Source organism: Tetrao urogallus, assembly GCF_951394365.1.
Source record: "Tetrao urogallus genome assembly, contig: scaffold_176, whole genome shotgun sequence".
Lineage (NCBI taxonomy): Eukaryota > Metazoa > Chordata > Aves > Galliformes > Phasianidae > Tetrao > Tetrao urogallus.
The window spans coordinates 4,650-26,714 of NW_027638890.1; the positions used below are offsets into that span (position 1 = coordinate 4,650).

The 22,065-nt window shown below is 56.5% G+C and overlaps 1 protein-coding gene across 1 annotated transcript; it reads left to right on the forward strand.

The window, feature by feature from the left end:
- Window positions 1-316: 316 nt before the first annotated feature.
- On the forward strand, window positions 317-21,011 carry LOC306957661 (synaptotagmin-3-like; the record flags this gene model as incomplete). The annotated part of the gene is made up of 5 exons (XM_079551135.1): window positions 317-470; window positions 8,335-8,638; window positions 13,588-13,670; window positions 13,804-13,979; window positions 20,793-21,011. Coding segments are annotated over 5 exons (936 nt in total), but the record flags the coding sequence as incomplete, so codon positions are not given.
- Window positions 21,012-22,065: the final 1,054 nt, after the last annotated feature.

Genomic DNA, 22,065 nt, shown 5'->3' on the forward strand with positions numbered 1-22,065 from the left:
CCCCTCGCACACGCCCCTCCTCACACTCACCCCTTGCACACTCACCTTTACACGCTCCCCCTCACACTCACCTTGCACACTCCCCCTCGCACACTCACCTCACACTCTGCCCCCACTCCTCACACTCCCCCCTGCTCACACTCCCCCCCTTGCACACTCCCCCTTGCACACTCCCCCTCACACTCCCCCTCCTCACACTCCCCCTTCCAACCCCCCTCCTCACACTCCCCCCTGCTCACACTCCCCCCCTCTTTGCACACTCCCCCCCTGCTCCCCCCCCCGTTGCACACTCGCCCCGCACGCCCGCAGGCAGGCGATGTCAGGTGACTACGAGGAGGACGTGTGCCGCCGCGCGCTGCTGCTGGTGCAGGAGCTCTGCTTCACGTCGCGCCACCGCGCGCAGCACCAGCAGTGCCTCGAGTTCAGCGACCTCCTGCGCCACCGCGGCCACCCCAGGCACTCCGACAGCGGTACGGCCCCAAACCCCACAAAGCACCCCATAAACAGCCCCATAAACAGCCCCAAAGGGGAGGGGGGGGCGCTATAGGGTCAGTGGGAAACCTATGGGGTCTATAGGAACCTTATGGGGTCAATAGGATCCCTATGGGGTCAATAAAATCCCTATGGGGTCAGTGGGAAATGCCTGGGGTCAATAGGATCCCTATGGGGTCAATGGGATCCCTATGGGGTCAATGGAATCCCTATGGGGTCAATGGGAACCTTATGGGGGCAATAGGATCCCTATGGGGTCAATAGGATCCCTATGGGGTCAATAGGAACTCCTGCGCCACCGCGGCCACCCCAGGCACTCCGACAGCGGTACGGCCCCAAACCCCACAAAGCACCCCATAAACAGCCCCATAAACAGCCCCAAAGGGGAGGGGGGGACTCTATAGGGTCAGTGGGAGCCCTATGCGGTCAATAGGAACCTTATGGGGTCAATGGGATCCCTATGGGGTCAATAGGATCCCTATGGGGTCAATGGAATCCCTATGGGGTCAATGGGAACCTTATGGGGGCAATAGGATCCCTATGGGGTCAATAGGATCCCTAAGGGGTCAATGGAATCCCTATGGGGTCAATGGGAACCTTATGGGGTCAATGGGATCCCTATGGGGTCAATAGGATCCCTATGGGGTCAATAGGAACTCCTGCGCCACCGCGGCCACCCCAGGCACTCCGACAGCGGTACGGCCCCAAACCCCACAGAACACCCCATAAACAGCCCCATAAACAGCCCCAAAGGGGAGGGGGGGACTCTATAGGGTCAGTGAGAAACCTATGGGGTCAATAGGAACCTTATGGGGTCAATGGGATCCCTATGGGGTCAATAGGATCCCTATGGGGTCAATGGGATCCCTATGGGGTCAATAGGATCCCTATGGGGTCAATGGAATCCCTATGGGGACAATGGGAACCTTATGGGGTCAATAGGATCCCAATGGGGTCAATGGGAACCTTATGGGGTCAGAGGGATCCCTATGGGGTCAATAGGATCCCTATGAGGTCAATAGGATCCCTATGGGGTCAATAGGATCCCTAAGGGGTCAATGGAATCCCTATGGGGTCAATGGGAACCTTATGGGGGCAATAGGATCCCTATGGTGTCAATAGGATCCCTATGGGGTCAATAGGATCCCTATGGGGGTCAATAGGATCCCTATGGGGTCAATAGGAACTCCTGCGCCACCGCGGCCACCCCAGGCACTCCGACAGCGGTACGGCCCCAAACCCCACAAAACACCCCATAAGCAGACCCATAAACAGCCCCAAAGGGGAGGGGGGGACTCTATAGGGTCAGTGAGAAACCTATGGGGTCAATAGGAACCTTATGGGGTCAATAGGATCCCTATGGGGTCAATAGGATCCCTATGGGGTCAATGGGATCCCTATGGGGTCAATAGGATCCCTATGGGGTCAATGGGAACCTTATGGGGGCAATAGGATCCCTATGGGGTCAGTAGGATCTCTATGGGGTCAATAGGATCCCTATGGGGTCAATAGGATTCCTATGGAGTCAATTGGATCCCTATGGGGTCACTAGGATCCCTATGGGGTTAATAGGATCCCTATGGGGTCAATAGGATCCCTATGGGGTCAATAGGAACTCCTGCGCCACCGCGGCCACCCCAGGCACTCCGACAGCGGTACGGCCCCAAACCCCACAGAACACCCCATAAACAGCCCCATAAACAGCCCCAAAGGGGAGGGGGGGACTCTATAGGGTCAGTGAGAAACCTATGGGGTCAATAGGAACCTTATGGGGTCAATAGGATCCCTATGGGGTCAATAGGATCCCTATGGGGTCAATGGGATCCCTATGGGGTCAATAGGATCCCTATGGGGTCAATGGAATCCCTACGGGGTCAATGGGAACCTTATGGGGGCAATAGGATCCCTATGGGGTCAATAGGATCCCTATGGGTTCAATAGGATCCCTATGGGGTCAATGGGAACCTTATGGGGGCAATAGGATCCCTATGGGGTCAGTAGGATCCCTATGGGGTCAATAGGATCCCTATGGGGTCAATGGGATTCCTATGGAGTCAATAGGATCCCTATGAGGTCACTAGGATCCCTATGGGGTCAATAGGATCCCTATGGGGGTCAATAGGATCCCTATGGGGTCAATAGGAACTCCTGCGCCACCGCGGCCACCCCAGGCACTCCGACAGCGGTACGGCCCCAAACCCCACAAAACACCCCATAAACAGCCCCATAAACAGCCCGAAAGGGGAGGGGGGACTCTATAGGGTCAGTGGGAAACCTATGGGGTCAATAGGAACCTTATGGGGTCAATAGGATCCCTATGGGGTCAATAGGAACCTTATGGGGTCAATAGGATCCCTATGGGGTCAGTAGGAAACCTATGGGGTCAATAGGATCCCTATGGAGTCAGGGAGAACCTTATGGGGTGAATGGGATCCCTGTGGGGTCAATAGGATCCCTATGGGGTCAATAGGAGCTTTATGGGGTCAGTAGGATTTCGATGGGGTCAATAGGAACCTTATGGGTTAAATAGGAACCTTATGGGGTGAATGGGATCCCTATGGGTCTATGGGAGCCTTATGGGGTCAATAGGATCCCTATGGGGGTCAATAGGATCCCTATGAGGTCAATAGGAACCTTATGGGGTCAATAGGATCCCTATGGGGTCAATAGGAACCTTATGGGTTAAATAGGAACCTTATGGGGTGAATGGGATCCCTATGGGTCTATGGGAGCCTTATGGGGTCAATAGGATCCCTATGTGGTCAATAGGAACCTTATGGGGTCAATAGGATCCCTATGGGGTCAATAGGAACCTTATGGGTTAAATAGGAACCTTATGGGGTGAATGGGATCCCTATGGGGTCAATGGGAACCTTATGGGGTCAATAGGATCCCTATGGGGCCAATAGGATCCCTATGGGGTCAATAGGAACCTTATGGGGTCAATAGGAGCCTTATGGGGTCAATGGGATTGCTATGGGGTCAATAGGAACCTTATGGGAACAATAGGATGCCTATGGGATCAATGGGAACCCAATGGTGTCAATGGGATCCCTTTGGGGTCAATGAGAACCTTATGGGGTCAATGGGATCCTTATGAGGTCAATGGGAACCTTATGGGGTCAACGGGATCCCTGTGGGGTCAATAGGATCTCTATAGGGTCAATAGAATCCTTATGGGGTCAGTGGGAACCCTATGGGGTCAATGGGAATCTTATGGGGTCAATAGGATTCCGATGGGATCAATAGGAACCTTATGGGGTGAATGGGATCCTTATGGGGTCAATAGGATCCCTATGGGGTCAATGGGAACCTTATGGGGTCTATAGGATCCATATCGGGTCAATAGGAACCTTATGGGGTCAATAGGAACCTTATGGGGTCAATGGGAACCTTATGGGGTCAATAGGATCCCTATGGGGTCAATGGGATCCCTATGGGGTCAATGGGAAATTTATGGGGTCAATGGGATCCCTTTGGGGTCAACCGGAACCTTATGGTGTCAATAGGATCCCTATGGGTTCAATAGGATCCCAATGGGGTCAATGGGAACCTTATGGGGTCAATAGGATCCCTATGGGGTGATCGGGCCCATATGGGATAGGTTGATGGGGTCCCTATGGGGTGACGTGACCCTATAGGGTCCTTATGGGGTCCTTATGGGGTCCTTATGGGATCTTTGCACCCTGCAGAGATCTCGGTCAGCCTGCTGGTATGGGACCCATATGGGATGGGTGATGTGGTCCCTATGGGGTTATGAGGCCCATATGGGATGGGTGATGGGGTCCCTATGGGGTGACGTGACCCTATGGGGTCCTTATGGGGCTGTAGGACCCTTATGGGGTCCTTATGGGATCCTTATGGGGTACTATACAGTACCCTATACTATGGGGTATACAGCTGGTCGGAGAGCCCATGAGAGGAACTGCCCCACTAGACCTGCTGTTCACAAACAGGGAAGGTTTGGTGGGAGATGTGGAGGTTGGAGGCTGTCTTGGACAGAGTGACCATGAAATGATAGACTTCGTGATTCACGGTGGAGCCTGGAGGGGGAATAGTAATACTGCTACCTTGGACTTCAGGAGGGCGGACTTTGCATTGTTCAGGGGACTAATAGGGGGAGTCCCCTGGCATTCAGTCCTAGCAAGCAAAGGGGTCCAAGAGAGCTGGTTGCTCTTCAAAAAGGAAGTCTTAAGGGCGCAGGAGCAGGCAGTCCCCCTGAGCTGCAAAATGAGCCAGCGGGGAAGAAGACCGGCGTGGATGAATAGGGAGCTATTCCTGAGGCTCCGGGAGAAAAAGAGAATCTACCGCCTGTGGAAAGAGGGACAGGCCACTCAAAATGAATACAGAGAAGTTGTTAGGATGTGTAGAGGTGAAATCAGAAAGGCAAAAGCCCAGCTTGAATTTAACCTAGCTGCTGGTGTGAAAAGGAATAAGAAACTCTTTTATAAATACATTAACAGTAAGAGGAGGACAAAGGAGAATATCCACTCTTTGCTGGATGAGGCTGGGAATGTGACCACTGAGGATAAGGAAAAGGCGGAGGTTCTGAATGCCTTCTTTACGTCTGTCTTTAAAAGTCAGACCAGTTACCCTCAGGATACCCCTCTCTCTGACCTGGTAATCTCGGCCGGGGAGCACACGAACCCCCCTGCGATTCTGAAAGAAACAGTCAGAGACCTACTGCTCCAGCTGGACTGTCACAAGTCGATGGGGCCAGATGAGATCCACCCGAGAGTGCTGAGGGAACTGGCGGAGGTGATAGCCGAGCCGCTTTCCATCATCTGTCAGCGCTCCTTGTTGACTGGTGAGGTCCCAGATGACTGGAGGCTTGCCAATGTGACTCCCATTTACAAGAAAGGTCGTAAGGAGGATCCGGGGAACTACAGGCCTGTCAGCCTGACCTCGGTGCCAGGGAAGGTTATGGAGCAGATCGTCTTGAGGGAGATCATGCGGCATGTGCGGGATGAGCGGGGGATCAGGCCTAGCAGCATGGGTTCATGAAGGGCAGGTCCTGTTTGACCAACCTGATCTCCTTCTATGATCTAGTGACCCATCTGGTGGATGAAGGAAAGGCTGTTGATGTGGTCTACCTAGACTTCAGCAAAGCCTTTGACACTGTCTCCCACAGCATTCTCCTGCAGAAGCTGGCAGTCAGAGGCTTGGATGGGTACACTCTTGGCTGGGTGAGGAGCTGGCTGGAGGGCCGGGCGCAGAGAGTGGTGGTGAATGGAGTCAAATCCAGCTGGCGACCGGTCGTGAGTGGTGTTCCGCAGGGGTCGGTGCTGGGGCCTGTCCTCTTCAATATCTTTATAGATGACCTCGATGAGGGCATCGAGTGCACCCTCAGTAAATTCGCAGATGACACCAAATTGGCTGGAAGCGTGGATCTGCCTGGGGGTAGCAACGCCCTACAGAGGGATCTGGACAGGCTGGAGAGCTGGGCTGGAGCCAATGGGATGAGTTTCAACAAGGCTAAATGCCGGGTCCTGCACTTCGGCCACAACAACCCCAGGCGACGCTACAGGCTTGGGGCGGTGTGGCTGGAGGACTGCGTAGAGGAAATGGACCTGGGGGTATTGATTGATGCTCGGCTGAACATGAGCCAACAGTGTGCCCAGGTGGCCAAGAAGGCCAATGGCATCCTGGCTTGCATCAGAAACAGTGCTGCCAGCAGGAGCAGAGAGGTGATTGTTCCCCTGTATTCAGCACTTGTCAGGCCGCACCTCGAGTACTGTGTCCAGTTTTGGGCCCCTCACTGCAAGAAAGATATTGAGGCCCTGGAGCGTGTTCAAAGAAGGGCAACGAAGCTGGTGAGGGGTCTGGAGCACAGGCCATATGAGGAGAGGCTGAAGGAGCTGGGAATGTTCAGCCTGGAGAAGAGGAGGCTCAGGGGAGACCTCATTGCTCTCTATAACTTCCTGAAGGGAGGTTGTAGTGAGCTGGGGGTCGGCCTCTTCTCTCGTGTCATTAGTGATAGGACCAGGGGGAATGGTTTCAAGCTACGGCAGGGGAGATTCAGGCTGGACATTAGGAAGTATTACTTTTCAGAAAGGGTGGTCAGGCACTGCAATGGATGCCCAGGGAGGTGGTGGAGTCACCGAGCCTGGGGGTGTTCAAGGAAAGACTGGATGTTGCGTTGAGGGACATGGTTTAGTAGGAGCTATTGGGAATAGGTGAACGGTTGGACTGGGTGATCTTTTAGGTCTTTTCCAACCTTAGTGATTCTATGATTCTATGATTCTACTTGTGGGGTCTTTGCACCGCAGAGATCTCGGTCAGCCTGCTGGTATGGGGCCCATATGGGATGGCTTTTGGGGTCCCTATGGGGTGACGTGACCGTATGGGGTCCTTATGGGGTTGTGAGACCCTTATAGGATCCTTATAGGGTCCTTATGGGGTCCTTACGGGGTCTTTGCACCGCAGAGATCTCAGTCAGCCTGCTGTTATGGGGCCCATATGGGATCGGTTATGGGGTCCCTATGGGGTGACGTGACCCTATAGGGTCCTTATGGGGTCCTTATGGGGTCCTTATGGGATCTTTGCATCCTGCAGAGATCTCGGTCAGCCTGCTGTTATGGGGCCCATATGGGATGGCTTTTGGGGTCCCTATGGGGTGATGTGACCCTATAGGATCCTTATGGGGTTGTAGGACCCTTATGGGGTCCTTATGGGGTCCTTATGGGGTCCCTATGGGGTGACATGACCTTATGGGGTCCTTATGGGGTCCGTGTGGGGTCTTTGCACCGCAGAGATCTCGGTCAGCCTGCTGTTACGGGGCCCATATGGGATGGGTTATGGGGTCCCTATGGGGTGACGTGACCTTTTGGGGTCCTTATGGGGTCCTTATGGGGTCCTTATTGGGTCCCTGTGGGGTCTTTGCCCCGCAGAGATCTCGGTCAGCCTGCTGTTATGGGGCCCATATGGGATGGCTTTTGGGGTCCCTATGGGGTGACGTGACCGTATGGGGTCCTTATGGGGTTGTAAGACCCTTATAGGATCCTTATAGGGTCCTTATGGGGTCCTTACGGGGTCTTTGCACCGCAGAGATCTCAGTCAGCCTGCTGTTATGGGGCCCATATGGGATCGGTTATGGGGTCCCTATGGGGTGACGTGACCCTATAGGGTCCTTATGGGGTCCTTATGGGGTCCTTATGGGATCTTTGCATCCTGCAGAGATCTCGGTCAGCCTGCTGTTATGGGGCCCATATGGGATGATGGGTTATGGGGTCCCTATGGGGTGATGGGGCCCATATGGGATGGGTGATGGCGTCCCTATGGGGTGACATGACCTTATGGGGTCCTTATGGGGCTGTAGGATCCTTATGGGGTCCTTATAGGGTCCTTATGGGGTCCTTATGGGGTCCCTATGGGGTGACATGACCTTATGGGGTCCGTGTGGGGTCTTTGCCCCGCAGAGATCTCAGTCAGCCTGCTGGTATGGGGCCCATATGGGATGGGTGATGGGGTCCCTATGGGGTGACATGACCCTATAGGATCCTTATGGGGTTGTAGGACCCTCATAGGATCCTTATAGGGTCCTTATGGGGTCCTTACGGGGTCTTTGCCCCGCGGAGATCTCGGTCAGCCTGCTGGTATGGGGCCCATATGGGATGGCTTTTGGGGTCCCTATGGGGTGATGTGACCCTATAGGATCCTTATGGGGTTGTAGGACCCTTATGGGGTCCTTATGGGGTCCCTATGGGGTGACATGACCTTATGGGGTCCTTATGGGGCTGTAGGATCCTTATGGGGTCCTTATAGGGTCCTTATGGGGTCCCTATGGGGTCCCTATGGGGTGACATGACCTTATGGGGTCCGTGTGGGGTCTTTGCCCCACAGAGATCTCGGTCAGCCTGCTGTCGGTGATCGTGACGTTCTGCGGCCTGGTGCTGCTGGGCGTTTCGCTCTTTGTGTCGTGGAAGCTCTGCTGGCTGCCGTGGCGGCACAAAGGCGGCGGCGGCGGCGGCGGAGGCCGCAAGGAACCACGGCCTGCGGGGCTCCAGCACGGGGAGCCGGAAAGGGGGGAAGCGGGGCCCGAACCGCCCCACGAGCGATCCTACATGGACCTGGGGCCCGCGGCCGACGGCGGCGTCAGGCCCAGCCACACCGCGCCAGAGCTGCCTGTGGAGCGCGACGGAGCCAGGTGCCGGGGGCGCTGGGGGCTCCTATGGGGTTCTATGGGGTTTGTGGGGGGTTCTATGGGGTTTTATGGGGTTGTGATGGGGTCCGTGGCCGATGGCGGCGTCAGGCCCAGCCACACCGCGCCAGAGCTGCCCGTGGTGCGTGACGGAGCCAGGTGCCGGGGGTGCTGGGGGCCTTATGGAGTCTTATGGGGTTTCTGTGGGGTTTCATGGGGTTTGTGTGGGGTTCTATGGGGTTTGTGTGGGGTTCTATGGGGTTTGTGTAGGGTTCTATGGGTGTTTATGGGCTTTGTGGGGTGTTCTATGGGGTTTCTGTGGGGTTTTATGGTGTTTGTGGGGGGTTCTATGGGGTTTGTGTGGGGTTCTATGGGGTTTGTGGGGTGTTCTATGGGGTTCTGTGGGGTTTGTGGGGGGTTCTATGGGGTCCTATGGGGTTTGTGTAGGGTTCTATGGGGTCCTATGGGGTTTGTGTGGGGTCCTATGGGGTTTGTGGGGTGTTCTATGGGGTTTGATGGGGTTTTATGGGGTTCTATGGGGTTTGTGTGGGGTTTCTGTGGGGTTCTATGGGGTTTGTGTGGGGTTCTATGGGGTTTTATGGGGTTGTGATGGGGCCCGTGGCCGATGGCGGCGTCAGGCCCAGCCACACCGCGCCAGAGCTGCCCGTGGAGCGCGACGGAGCCAGGTGCCGGGGGCGCTGGGGGCTCCTATGGGGTTCTGTGGGGTTTGTGGGGGGTTCTATGGGGTTTGTGTGGGGTTGTATGGAGTTCTATGGGGTTTTATGGGGTTTGTGGGGGGTTCTATGGGGTTTTATGGGGTTTGATGGGGCCTCGTGGGCCTTGTGGGGCCTAGTGCATCCTAGTGGGGCCTAGTGGGGCCTTGTGGGCCTTGTGGGGCCTTGTGGGGCCTAATGCAGGCCTTGTGGGGCCTTGTGGGCCTTGTGGGGCCTAGTGCGGCCTAGTGGGGCCTTGTGGGGCCTAATGCGGCCTAGTGGGGCCTAGTGGGCCTACTGGGGCCTAGTGCGGCCTAGTGGGGTCTAGTGAGGCTTTGTGGGGCCTTGTGGGGCCTTGTGGGGCCTTGCGGGCCTTGTGGGCCTTGTGGGCCTTGTAGGGCCTTGTGGGGCCTAGTGTGGCCTAGTGGGCCTTGTGGGCCTTGTGGGGCCTTTTTGGGCCTTGTGGGGCCTAGTGGGGCCTTGTGGGGCCTAATGCGGCCTAGTGGGGCCTAGTGCGGCCTAGTGGGGCTTGTGGGCCTAGTGGGGCCTTGTGGGCCTTGTAGGGTCTTATGGGGCCTTGTGGGGCCTAGTGCGGCCTAGTGGGGCCTAGTGGGGCCTTGTGGGGCCTTGTGGGATCTTGTGGGGTCTTATGGGGTTTTATGGTGTCCTATGGGGTTTTAGGGGGTTTTACAGTGTCTTATGTCATCTTATGGGGTTTTGTGAGGTTTTATGAGGTGTTGTGGGGTTCTATGGGGTTGTTATGGGGTTTTGTGGGGTCTTGTGGGGTCTTATGGGGTTTTACGGGGTTTTACGGTGTCTTACGACATCTTCTGGGGTCCTGTGTGGTTCTATGGGGTTTTGTGTGGTTCTATGGGGTTGTTATGGGGTTCTATGGGGTTTTGTGTGGTTCTATGGGGTTGTTATGGGGTTCTATGGGGTTTTGTGTGGTTCTATGGGGTTGTTATGGGGTTTTGTGAGGTCTTGTGGGGTTTGTGGAGGTTTATGGGGTCTTATGGGGTCTTTATGGGGTCTTATGCGGTTTTATGGGCTCTTGTGGGGTCTTAGGGAGTTTTAAGGGGTCTCACGGAGTCTTTATGGAGTCTTATGGGATCTTATGGGGTTTTCTGGGGTCTTACGGTGTCTTATGACATCTTCTGGGGTCCTGTGGGGTCCTATGGGGTTGTTATGGGGTTTTGTGGGGTTTGTGGGGTTTTATGGGGTCCTGTGGGGTCTTAGGGAGTTTTATGGGGTCTCACGGAGTCTTTATGGAGTCTTATGGTGTCTTATGGGGTTTTATGGTGTCTTCTGACATCTTCTGGGGTCCTGTGGGGTTCTATGGGGTTTTGTGTGGTTCTATGGGGTTGTTATGGGGTTCTATGGGGTTTTGTGTGGTTCTATGGGGTTGTTATGGGGTTTTGTGAGGTCTTGTGGGGTTTGTGGAGGTTTATGGGGTCTTATGGGGTCTTTATGGGGTCTTATGCGGTTTTATGGGCTCTTGTGGGGTCTTAGGGAGTTTTAAGGGGTCTCACGGAGTCTTTATGGAGTCTTATGGGATCTTATGGGGTTTTATGGGGTCTTACGGTGTCTTATGACATCTTCTGGGGTCCTGTGGGGTCCTATGGGGTTGTTATGGGGTTTTGTGGGGTTTGTGGGGTTTTATGGGGTCCTGTGGGGTCTTAGGGAGTTTTATGGGGTCTCATGGAGTCTTTATGAAGTCTTATGGTGTCTTATGGGGTTTTATGGTGTCTTATGACATCTTCTGGGGTCCTGTGGGGTTCTATGGGGTTTTATGGGCTCTTGTGGGGTCTTACGGCGTGTTATGGGGTCTCCTGCTGTCTTTATGGAGCATTATGGGATCTTACGGGGTTTTATGGGGTCCTGTGGGGTCCTATGGGGTTTTGTGGAGTTTTATGGGGTTGTTATGGGGTTTTGTGGGGTTTGTGGGGTTTTATGGGGTCCTGTGGGGTCCTATGGGGTTCTGTGGGGTTCTGTGGGGTTCTGTGGGGTTCTATGGGGTTGTTATGGGGTCCTATGGGGTTCTGTGGGGTTCTGTGGGGTTCTATGGGGTTGTTATGGGGTTTTGTGGGGTTTGTGGGGTTTTATGGGCTCTTGTGGGGTCTTGTGGCGTCTTATGGGGTCTTTAGGGGGTCTTATGTGGTTTTATGGGCTCTTGTGGGGTCTTACGGCGTGTTATGGGGTCTCCCGCTGTCTTTATGGAGCATTATGGGATCTTATGGGGTTTTATGGGGTCCTGTGGGGTCCTATGGGGTTCTGTGGGGTTCTGTGGGGTTCTGTGGGGTTCTGTGGGGTTCTGGGGTTGTTATGGGGTTTTGGTGGGTTTGTGGGGTTTTATGGGGTCCTATGGGGTCCTATGGGGTTTTGTGGGGTTCTGTGGGGTTCTATGGGGTTGTTATGGGGTTTTGTGGGGTTCTGTGGGGTTCTATGGGGTTGTTATGGGGTTTTGTGGGGTTTGTGGGGTTTTATGGGGTCCTGTGGGGTCCTATGGGGTCCTGTGGGGTCCTATGGGGTTCTATGGGGTTGTTATGGGGTTCTGTGGGGTTCTGTGGGGTTCTATGGGGTTGTTATTGGGTCCTATGGGGTTCTGTGGGGTTCTATGGGGTTGTTATGGGGTTTTGTGGGGTTTGTGGGGTTTTATGGGCTCTTGTGGCGTCTTATGGGGTCTTTAGGGGGTCTTATGTGGTTTTATGGGCTCTTGTGGGGTCTTACGGCGTGTTATGGGGTCTCCCGCTGTCTTTATGGAGCATTATGGGATCTTATGGGGTTTTATGGGGTCCTGTGGGGTCCTATGGGGTTCTGTGGGGTTCTGTGGGGTTCTGTGGGGTTCTGGGGTTGTTATGGGGTTTTGGTGGGTTTGTGGGGTTTTATGGGGTCCTATGGGGTCCTATGGGGTTCTGTGGGGTTCTGTGGGGTTCTATGGGGTTGTTATGGGGTTTTGTGGGGTTTGTGGGGTTTTATGGGGTCCTGTGGGGTCCTATGGGGTTCTGTGGGGTTCTGTGGGGTTCTATGGGGATGTTATGGGGTCCTGTGGGGTTCTGTGGGGTTCTATGGGGTTGTTATGGGGTTTTGTGGGGTTTGTGGGGTTTTATGGGGTCCTACGGGGTTCTGTGGGGTTTTATGGGGTCCTATGGGGTCCTATGGGGTTCTGTGGGGTTCTGTGGGGTTCTATGGGGATGTTTTGGGGTCCTGTGGGGTTCTGTGGGGTTCTATGGGGTTGTTATGGGGTTTTGTGGGGTTTGTGGGGTTTTATGTGCTCTTGTGGCGTCTTATGGGGTCTTTAGGGGTTCTATGGGGTTTTATGGGCTGTTGTGGGGTCTTATGGCGTGTTATGGGGTCTCCCGCTGTCTTTATGGAGCATTAGGGGATCTTATGGGGTTTTATGGGGTCCTGTGGGGTCCTATGGGGTTCTGTGGGGTTCTGTGGGGTTCTGTGTGGTTGTTATGGGGTTTTGTGGGGTTTGTGGGGTTTTATGGGGTCCTATGGGGTTCTGTGGGGTCCTGTGGGGTCCTATGGGGTTCTGTGGGGTTCTGTGGGGTTCTATGGGGTTGTTATGGGGTTTTGTGGGGTTTGTGGGGTTTTATGGGGTTCTGTGGTGCCTTATGGGGTCTTTAGGGGTTCTATGGGGTTTTATGGGCTCTTGTGGGGTCTTACGGCGTGTTATGGGGTCTCCCGCTGTCTTTATGGAGCATTATGGGATCTTATGGGGTTTTATGGGGTCCTGTGGGGTCCTGTGGGGTCCTATGGGGTTCTGTGGGGTTCTGTGGGGTTCTGTGGGGTTGTTATGGGGTTTTGTGGGGTTTGTGGGGTTTTATGGGGTCCTATGGGGTTCTGTGGGGTTCTGTGGGGTTCTATGGGGATGTTATGGGGTCCTGTGGGGTTCTGTGGGGTTCTATGGGGTTGTTATGGGGTTTTGTGGGGTTTGTGGGGTTTTATGGGGTCCTATGGGGTTCTGTGGGGTTTTATGGGGTCCTATGGGGTCCTATGGGGTTCTGTGGGGTTCTGTGGGGTTCTATGGGGATGTTTTGGGGTTTTGTGGGCTTTTAAGGGGTCCTGTGGGTCCTATGGGGTTCTGTGGGGTTCTGTGGGGTTCTATGGGGTTGTTATGGGGTTTTGTGGGGTTCTATGGGGTTTTATGGGCTGTTGTGGGGTCTTACGGCGTGTTATGGGGTCTCCCGCTGTCTTTAGGGAGCATGATGGGATCTTACGGGCTTTCTCCCCCCCCAGACCCGTTCCCATGAGCAGCCCGGATCCCCCCCACAACCCCCCGCCGCCGTCAGATGAGCGCTCGGAGCCGGCGGCGTCCTTGGGTCAGATCCAGCCGGAGTTGTACCCCCCGGGGGGGGGGGGGCGCAGGGGGCGGCGGCGGCGGCGGCCTGGGGGGGGGGATGACGACGATGACGATGACGGACCCCCGGCAGCCCCCCCCCCCCCCCGGCTCAGGCGCTTCCTGCGGCCGCCTCAGCGTGGCGCTGCGCTACTCCTACGGCAGCGAGCAGCTGCTGGTGCGCGTGCTGCGGGCCCGCGACCTGCCCCACAGGGAGCCCGACGGGGGGCTCAGCGACCCCTACGTCAAGACCTACCTGCTGCCCGACCGCAAGAAGAAGTTCCAGACCAAGGTGAGGCCCCATGCATAAGCCTCTGCCCCATAGATACGTCCTCTGCCCCATAGATACGTCCTCTGCCCCATAGATACGTCCTCTGCCTCATAGATACGTCCTCTGCCCCATAGATATGTGCTCTGCCCCATAGATATGTCCTCTGCCCCATAGATACGTCCTCTGCCCCATAGATATGTGCTCTGCCCCATAGATATGTCCTCTGCCCCATAGATACGTCCTCTGCCCCATAGATATGTCCTCTGCCCCATAGATATGTCCTCTGCCCCATAGATATGTCCTCTGCCTCATAGATACGTCCTCTGCCCCATAGATATGTCTTCTGCCCCATAGATACGTCCTCTGCCCCATAGATATGTCCTCTGCCCCATAGATATGTCCTCTGCCTCATAGATACGTCCTCTGCCCCATAGATATGTCTTCTGCCCCATAGATACGTCCTCTGCCCCATAGATATGTGCTCTGCCCCATAGATACGTCCTCTGCCCCATAGATATGTCCTCTGCCCCATAGATACGTCCTCTGCCCCATAGATACGTCCTCTGCCCCATAGATACGTCCTCTGCCCCATAGATATGTCCTCTGCCCCATAGATACGTCCTCTGCCCCATAGATATGTCCTCTGCCCCATAGATACGTCCTCTGCCCCATAGATATGTCCTCTGCCCCATAGATACGTCCTCTGCCCCATAGATACGTCCTCTGCCCCATAGATATGTCCTCTGCCCCATAGATACGTCCTCTGCCCCATAGATATGTCCTCTGCCCCATAGATACGTCCTCTGCCCCATAGATATGTCCTCTGCCTCATAGATACGTCCTCTGCCCCATAGATATGTCCTCTGCCCCATAGATACGTCCTCTGCCCCATAGATATGTCCTCTGCCCCATAGATACATCTTCTGCCCCATAGATACGTCCTCTGCCCCATAGATATGTCCTCTGCCCCATAGATACGTCCTCTGCCCCATAGATATGTCCTCTGCCCCATAGATACGTCCTCTGCCCCATAGATATGTCTTCTGCCCCATAGATACGTCCTCTGCCCCATAGATACGTCCTCTGCCCCATAGATATGTCCTCTGCCTCATAGATACGTCCTCTGCCCCATAGATATGTCTTCTGCCCCATAGATACGTCCTCTGCCCCATAGATACGTCCTCTGCCCCATAGATATGTCCTCTGCCTCATAGATACGTCCTCTGCCCCATAGATATGTCCTCTGCCTCATAGATACGTCCTCTGCCCCATAGATATGTCGTCTGCCCCATAGATAGGTCCTCTGCCCCATAGATACGTCCTCTGCCCCATAGATACGTCCTCTGCCTCATAGATACGTCCTCTGCCCCATAGATACGTCCTCTGCCCCATAGATATGTCCTCTGCCCCATAGAAACCCCATCAGCCCCATAGATACTCACTGTGTCCTATAGAAATCTGCTCTGCCCCATAGATATGTCTTCTGCCCCATAGATACGTCTTCTGCCCCATAGATACGTCCTCTGCCCCATAGATACGTCCTCTGCCCCATAGATATGTCCTCTGCCTCATAGATACGTCCTCTGCCCCATAGATATGTCTTCTGCCCCATAGATACGTCCTCTGCCCCATAGATACGTCCTCTGCCCCATAGATATGTCCTCTGCCCCATAGATACGTCCTCTGCCCCATAGATACGTCCTCTGCCCCATAGATATGTCCTCTGCCCCATAGATACGTCCTCTGCCCCATAGATACGTCCTCTGCCCCATAGAAACCCCATCAGCCCCATAGATACGCACTGTGTCCTATAGAAATCTGCTCTGCCCCATAGATACGTCTTCTGCCCCATAGATACATCCTCTGCCCCATAGGAACCCCATCAGCCCCATAGAAACCCCCCCTGCCCCATAGAAACCCCATCAGCCCCATAGATACCCCTCTGCCCCATAGAAACCCCAGCAGCCCCATAGATTCAACTCTGCCCCATAGGAACCCCATCAGACCCTTACATCAAGGCCTACCTGCTGCCCGACCGCAAGAAGAAGTTCCAGACCAAGGTGCGGCCCCATAGGAGCCCCTCTGCCCCATAGATACGTCCTCTGCCCCATAGGAACCCCATCAGCCCCATAGAAATCTCATCCGACCCATAGAAACCCCATCAGCCCCATAGATACTCACTGTGTCCTATAGAAACCCCATCAGCCCCATAGAAACCCCATCAACCCCATAGATACCCCTCTGCCCCATAGAAACCCCAGCAGCCCCATAGAAACCCCAGCAGCCCCATAGATACCACCCTGCCCCATAGGAACCCCCTCTGCCCCATAGGAACCCCATCAGACCCTTACATCAAGGCCTACCTGCTGCCCGACCGCAGGAAGAAGTTCCAGACCAAGGTGCAGCCCCATAGATAAACCTCTGCCCCATAGATACGTCCTCTGCCCCATAGATACGTCCTCTGCCCCATAGAAACCCCATCAGCCCCATAGAAATCTCATCCGACCCATAGAAACCCCATCAGCCCCATAAATACCCACTGTGTTCTATAGAAATCCACTCTGCCCCATAGGAACCCCATCAGCCCCATAGAAATCCGCTCTGCCCCATAGAAACCCCATCAGCCCCATAGAAATCTCATCTGACCCATAGAAACCTCATCAGCCCCATAGAAACCCACTGTGTCCTATAGAAATCTGCTCTGCCCCATAGAAACCCCATCAGCCCCATAGATACACCTCTGCCCCATAGATACCCCTTCTGCCCTATAGATATTCCTTGTGTCCCATAGATACGCCCTCTGCCCCATAGGTACACCATCAGCCCCATAGGAACCCCATCAGCCCCATAGATACCCACTGTGTCCTGTAGCAATCTCTCTGCCCCATGGACACTCCCTCTGCCCCATAGATAAACCATCCGCCCCATAGGAGCCCCTCTGCCCCATAGCTGGCGCCCCATAGCTGCCCCATAACCACTACGTCAAGACCTATCTGGTGCCCGACCACAAGAAGTTGCAGACCAAGGTGCGGCCCCATAGGAGCCCCTCTGCCCCATAGGAACCTCATCAGACCCATAGAAACCCCTCTGCCCCATAGATACCCCGTCAACCCATAGATATCTCCTGTACCCCGTAGAAACCCCTTCAGCCCCATAGATGCACTATCAGCCCCATAGCTGGGAGCCCTGCCCCATAGAAACCCCCCTGCCCCATAGAAACCTCTCTGCCCCATAGACCTGCAGCCCAATGATTCTATGAGTGGGGACACTGGGGGGCATTGGGGTGAATGGGGACTTTGGGGTCAGTGGGGTCAATGGGGTCAGTGGGGACATTGGGGTCAGTGGGGGACATTGGGGTCAGTAGGGGACATTGAGGTGAATGGGGACTTTGGGGTCAATGGGGTCAGTGGGGGACATTGGGGTCAGTTGGGGGCATAGGGGTCAATGGGGTCAGTGGGGGACATTGGGGTCAGTAGGGGGACATTGAGGTGAATGGGGACTTTGGGGTCAGTGGGGACATTGGGGTCAGTGGGGTCAGTGGGACACTGGGGTCAGTGGGGTCAGTGGGGGGACATTGGGGTCAGTGGGGGGACATTGGGGTCAATGGGGTCAGTGGGGGACATTGGGGTCAGTGGGGGACATTGGGGTCAATGGGGTCAGTGGGGGACATTGGGGTCAGTGGGGGACATTGGGGTCAATGGGGTCAGTAGGGGGACATTGGGGTCAATGGGGTCAGTGGGGGACATTGAGGTCAGTGGGGACATTGGGGTCAGTAGGAGGGCATAGGGGTCAATGGGGTCAGTGGGGGACATTGGGGTCAATGGGGTCAGTGGGGGACATTGGGGTCAGTGGGGGGGCATAGGGGTCAATGGGGTCAGTGGGGGACATTGGGGTCAGTGGGGTCAGTGGGGGACATTGGGGTCAGTGGGGGACATTGCGGTCAATGGGGTCAGTAGGGGGACATTGGGGTCAATGGGGTCAGTGGGGGACATTGAGGTCAGTGGGGACATTGGGGTCAGTAGGAGGGCATAGGGGTCAATGGGGTCAGTGGGGGACATTGGGGTCAATGGGGTCAGTGGGGGGACATTGGGGTCAATGGGGGGGCATAGGGGTCAATGGGGTCAGTGGGGGACATTGGGGTCAATGGGGTCAGTGGGGGACATTGGGGTCTATGGGGTCAGTGGGGGGGCATAGGGGTCAATGGGGTCAGTGGGGGACATTGGGGTCAGTGGGGGACATTGAGGTGAATGGGGACTTTGGGGTCAGTGGGGTCAGTGGGGGGGCATTGAGGTCAGTGGGGGGACATTGGGGTCAGTGGGGTCAGTGGGACACTGGGGTCAGTGGGGTCAGTGGGGGGACATTGGGGTCAGTGGGGGGGCATAGGGGTCAATGGGGTCAGTGGGGGACATTGGGGTCAGTGGGGGGGCATAGGGGTCAATGGGGTCAGTGGGGGACATTGGGGTCAATGGGGTCAGTGGGGGACATTGGGGTCAGTGGGGGACATTGGGGTCAATGGGGTCAGTAGGGGGACATTGGGGTCAATGGGGTCAGTGGGGGACATTGAGGTCAGTGGGGACATTGGGGTCAGTAGGAGGGCATAGGGGTCAATGGGGTCAGTGGGGGACATTGGGGTCAATGGGGTCAGTGGGGGACATTGGGGTCAGTGGGGTCAGTGGGACACTGGGGTCAGTAGGGGACATTGAGGTGAATGGGGACTTTGGGGTCAGTGGGGGACATTGGGGTCAATGGGGTCAGTGGGGGACATTGGGGTCAATGGGGTCAGTGGGGGGACATTGGGGTCAGTGGGGTCAGTGGGACACTGGGGTCAGTAGGGGACATTGAGGTGAATGGGGACTTTGGGGTCAGTGGGGGACATTGGGGTCAGTGGGGGACATTGAGGTGAATGGGGACTTTGGGGTCAGTGGGGACTTTGGGGTCAGTGGGGTCAGTGGGACACTGGGGTCAGTAGGGGACATTGAGGTGAATGGGGACTTTGGGGTCAGTAGGGGGACATTGGGGTCAGTGGGGTCAGTGGGGGACATTGGGGTCAGTGGGGGGGCATAGGGGTCAATGGGGTCAGTGGGGGACATTGGGGTCAGTGGGGGGGCATAGGGGTCAATGGGGTCAGTGGGGGACATTGGGGTCAGTGGGGGGGCATAGGGGTCAATGGGGTCAGTGGGGGACATTGGGGTCAATGGGGTCAGTGGGGGACATTGGGGTCAGTGGGGGACATTGGGGTCAATGGGGTCAGTAGGGGGACATTGGGGTCAATGGGGTCAGTGGGGGACATTGAGGTCAGTGGGGACATTGGGGTCAGTAGGAGGGCATAGGGGTCAATGGGGTCAGTGGGGGACATTGGGGTCAATGGGGTCAGTGGGGGACATTGGGGTCAGTGGGGTCAGTGGGACACTGGGGTCAGTAGGGGACATTGAGGTGAATGGGGACTTTGGGGTCAGTGGGGACTTTGGGGTCAGTGGGGTCAGTGGGACACTGGGGTCAGTAGGGGACATTGAGGTGAATGGGGACTTTGGGGTCAGTAGGGGGACATTGGGGTCAATGGGGTCAGTTGGGGGGCATAGGGGTCAATGGGGTCAGTGGGGGACATTGGGGTCAGTGGGGGGACATTGGGGTCAATGGGGTCAGTGGGGGGACATTGGGGGGGGTCAGTGGGGTCAGTGGGGCACTGGGGTCAGTAGGGGACATTGAGGTGAATGGGGACTTTGGGGTCAGTGGGGACGTTTGGGGCACTGGGGGCTTTGGGGTCAGTGGGGTCCTTGGGAGTGATGGGGTCAACTTTGGGAACGTTGGGGTCAATGGGGTCTTTGGGGGTAATGGGGTCAATGGGGACATTGGGGTCATTGGGGTCAGTGGGGACTTTGGGGTGAATGGGGTCGGTGGGTCCAGTGGGATCAATGGGGTCAGTGGGGACTTTGGGGTCAATGGGGTCAATGGGGACATTGGGGTCATTGGGGTCAGTGGGGACTTTGGGGTCAATGGGGTCAGTGGGGACATTGGGGTCATTGGGGTCAGTGGGGACTTTGGGGTCAATGGGGTCAGTGGGGACTTTGGGGTCAATGGGGTCAATGGGGACATTGGGGTCAATGGGGCACTTTGGGATGAATGGGATTTGTATCAATGGGGCCATTGGCGGCCACGGTGGTGAATGGGCGCTGCTGGAAGCTTGGTTCCCACGCTCCCCATTGATGGCTGCGTTGTTTCCCAGGGCTCCCATTGATGGCCACAATGTTTCCCACGCCCCCCCCATTGACATTGTGTTGTTTCCCACACAACCCATTGATGGCTGCGTTGATTCCCACGCTCCTCCGCATTGTTTCCCACGCCACCCATTGATGGCTGTGGCGGTTCCCACGGCTCCCATTGATGCCTGTGGTAGTTCCCACGCCCTCCATTGATGGCTGCATTGTTTCCCACGCCCTCCATTCATGCCTGCATTGTTTCCCACGCCCCCCATTGCTATCTGCATTGGTTCCCATGCCCCCCATTGATGCCTGTGGTGGTTCCCACGCCCCCCATTGATGCCTGTGATGATTCCCATGCCCTCAATTGATGCCTGCATTGTTTCCCACGCCCCCCATTGTTATCTACGTTGGTTCCCACGCCCCCCATTGATGCCTGTGGTGATTCCCATGCCCCCATTGATGGCCACGTTGGTTCTCACGCCCCCCATTGATGCCTGTGCTGACTCCCATGCCCTCCATTGATGTCTGCATTTTTTCCCATGCCCCCCATTGATGGCTGTGCTGGATCCCACGCCCCACGTTGATGCCTGCGGCGGATCCCACGCCCCCCCCTTGACGCGTTGCTGCCCCCCAGGTGCGCCGGCGGACGCAGAACCCGGACTTTGAGGAGACGTTCAGCTTCGCGGTGCCGTTTGCGGAGCTGCCGTCCCGCCGGCTGCATTTCAGCGTCTACGACTTTGAGCGTTTCTCCAGGCACGGCCTCATCGGGCAGGTGGTGCTGGACAACCTGCTGGAGGCTGCCGAGAGGGGCACCGAGCGGCCCATCTGGAGGGACATCGTGCAGGGGGCGGCGGTACGGGGAGCGGGGGGCGCTTGTGTGAAAGGGGGGGGGTGTTGGTGCCAGGGGAGGGGGGCGCTTGTGCGAGAGGAGGGGGGTTGGTAGAAGGGGAGGAGGGTGGGACAAAGGGAGGGGGGTGGGACAAGGGGAGGGGGGCACTTGTGCGAGGGGGGGGGGGGTGTTGGTGTGAGGGGAGGGGGTCACTTGTGTAATGGGAGGGGAGTGGGGCAGGGGGAGGGGGTGGGACAAGGGGAGGGGGCACTTGTGTGAGGGGTGGGGGGTGTTGGTGCGAGGGGAGGCCCCACTGTGACCCTTGTTGACCCCGTGACCCCTTGGTGACCCCAGTGACCCCTTAGTGACCGGGGTGGGACAAGGGGAGGGTGGCACTTGTGCAAGGGGGGGGGGTTGGTAGAAGGGGAGGCGGGTGGGACAAGGGGAGGGGATCAGGCAAGGGAAGGGGGTCACTTGTGTGAGGGGTGGGGGGTGTTGGTGTGAGGGGAGGCCCCACTGTGACCCCTTGGTGACCCCGGTGACCCCTTGGTGACCAGGGTGGGACAAGGGGAGGGGGGCACTTGTGCAAGGGGGGGGGGGTTGGTAGAAGGGGAGGCGGGTGGGACAAGGGGAGGGGGGCACTTCTGTGAGGGGTGGGAGGTGTTGGTGTGAGGGGAGGCCCCGCTGTGACCCTTGGTGACCCCGTGACCCCTTGGTGACCCCGGTGACCCCTTGGTGACCCCGTGACCTCTTGGTGACCCCGGTGACCCCTTAGTGACCGGGGTGGGACTAAGGGGAGGGGGTCACTTGTGCAAGGGGAGGGGGGTTGGTGGGCCCCACTGTGACCCTTGCTGACCTCGGTGACCCCGTGACCCCTTGGTGACCCCCTGTGACCCTATTGGGACCCCCATTGGGACCCCATTGGGAGCAGGGACACTATGGGGACACTGAGGGCAGGGGGTCTCAGTGGGGACTCAGTGGGGACACTGTGGGGACAGGGGGACCCCCCTGGTGACCTCATGACCCCCGGTGACCCCGTGACCCCTTAGGTGACCCCCGGTGACCCCATTGGGACCCC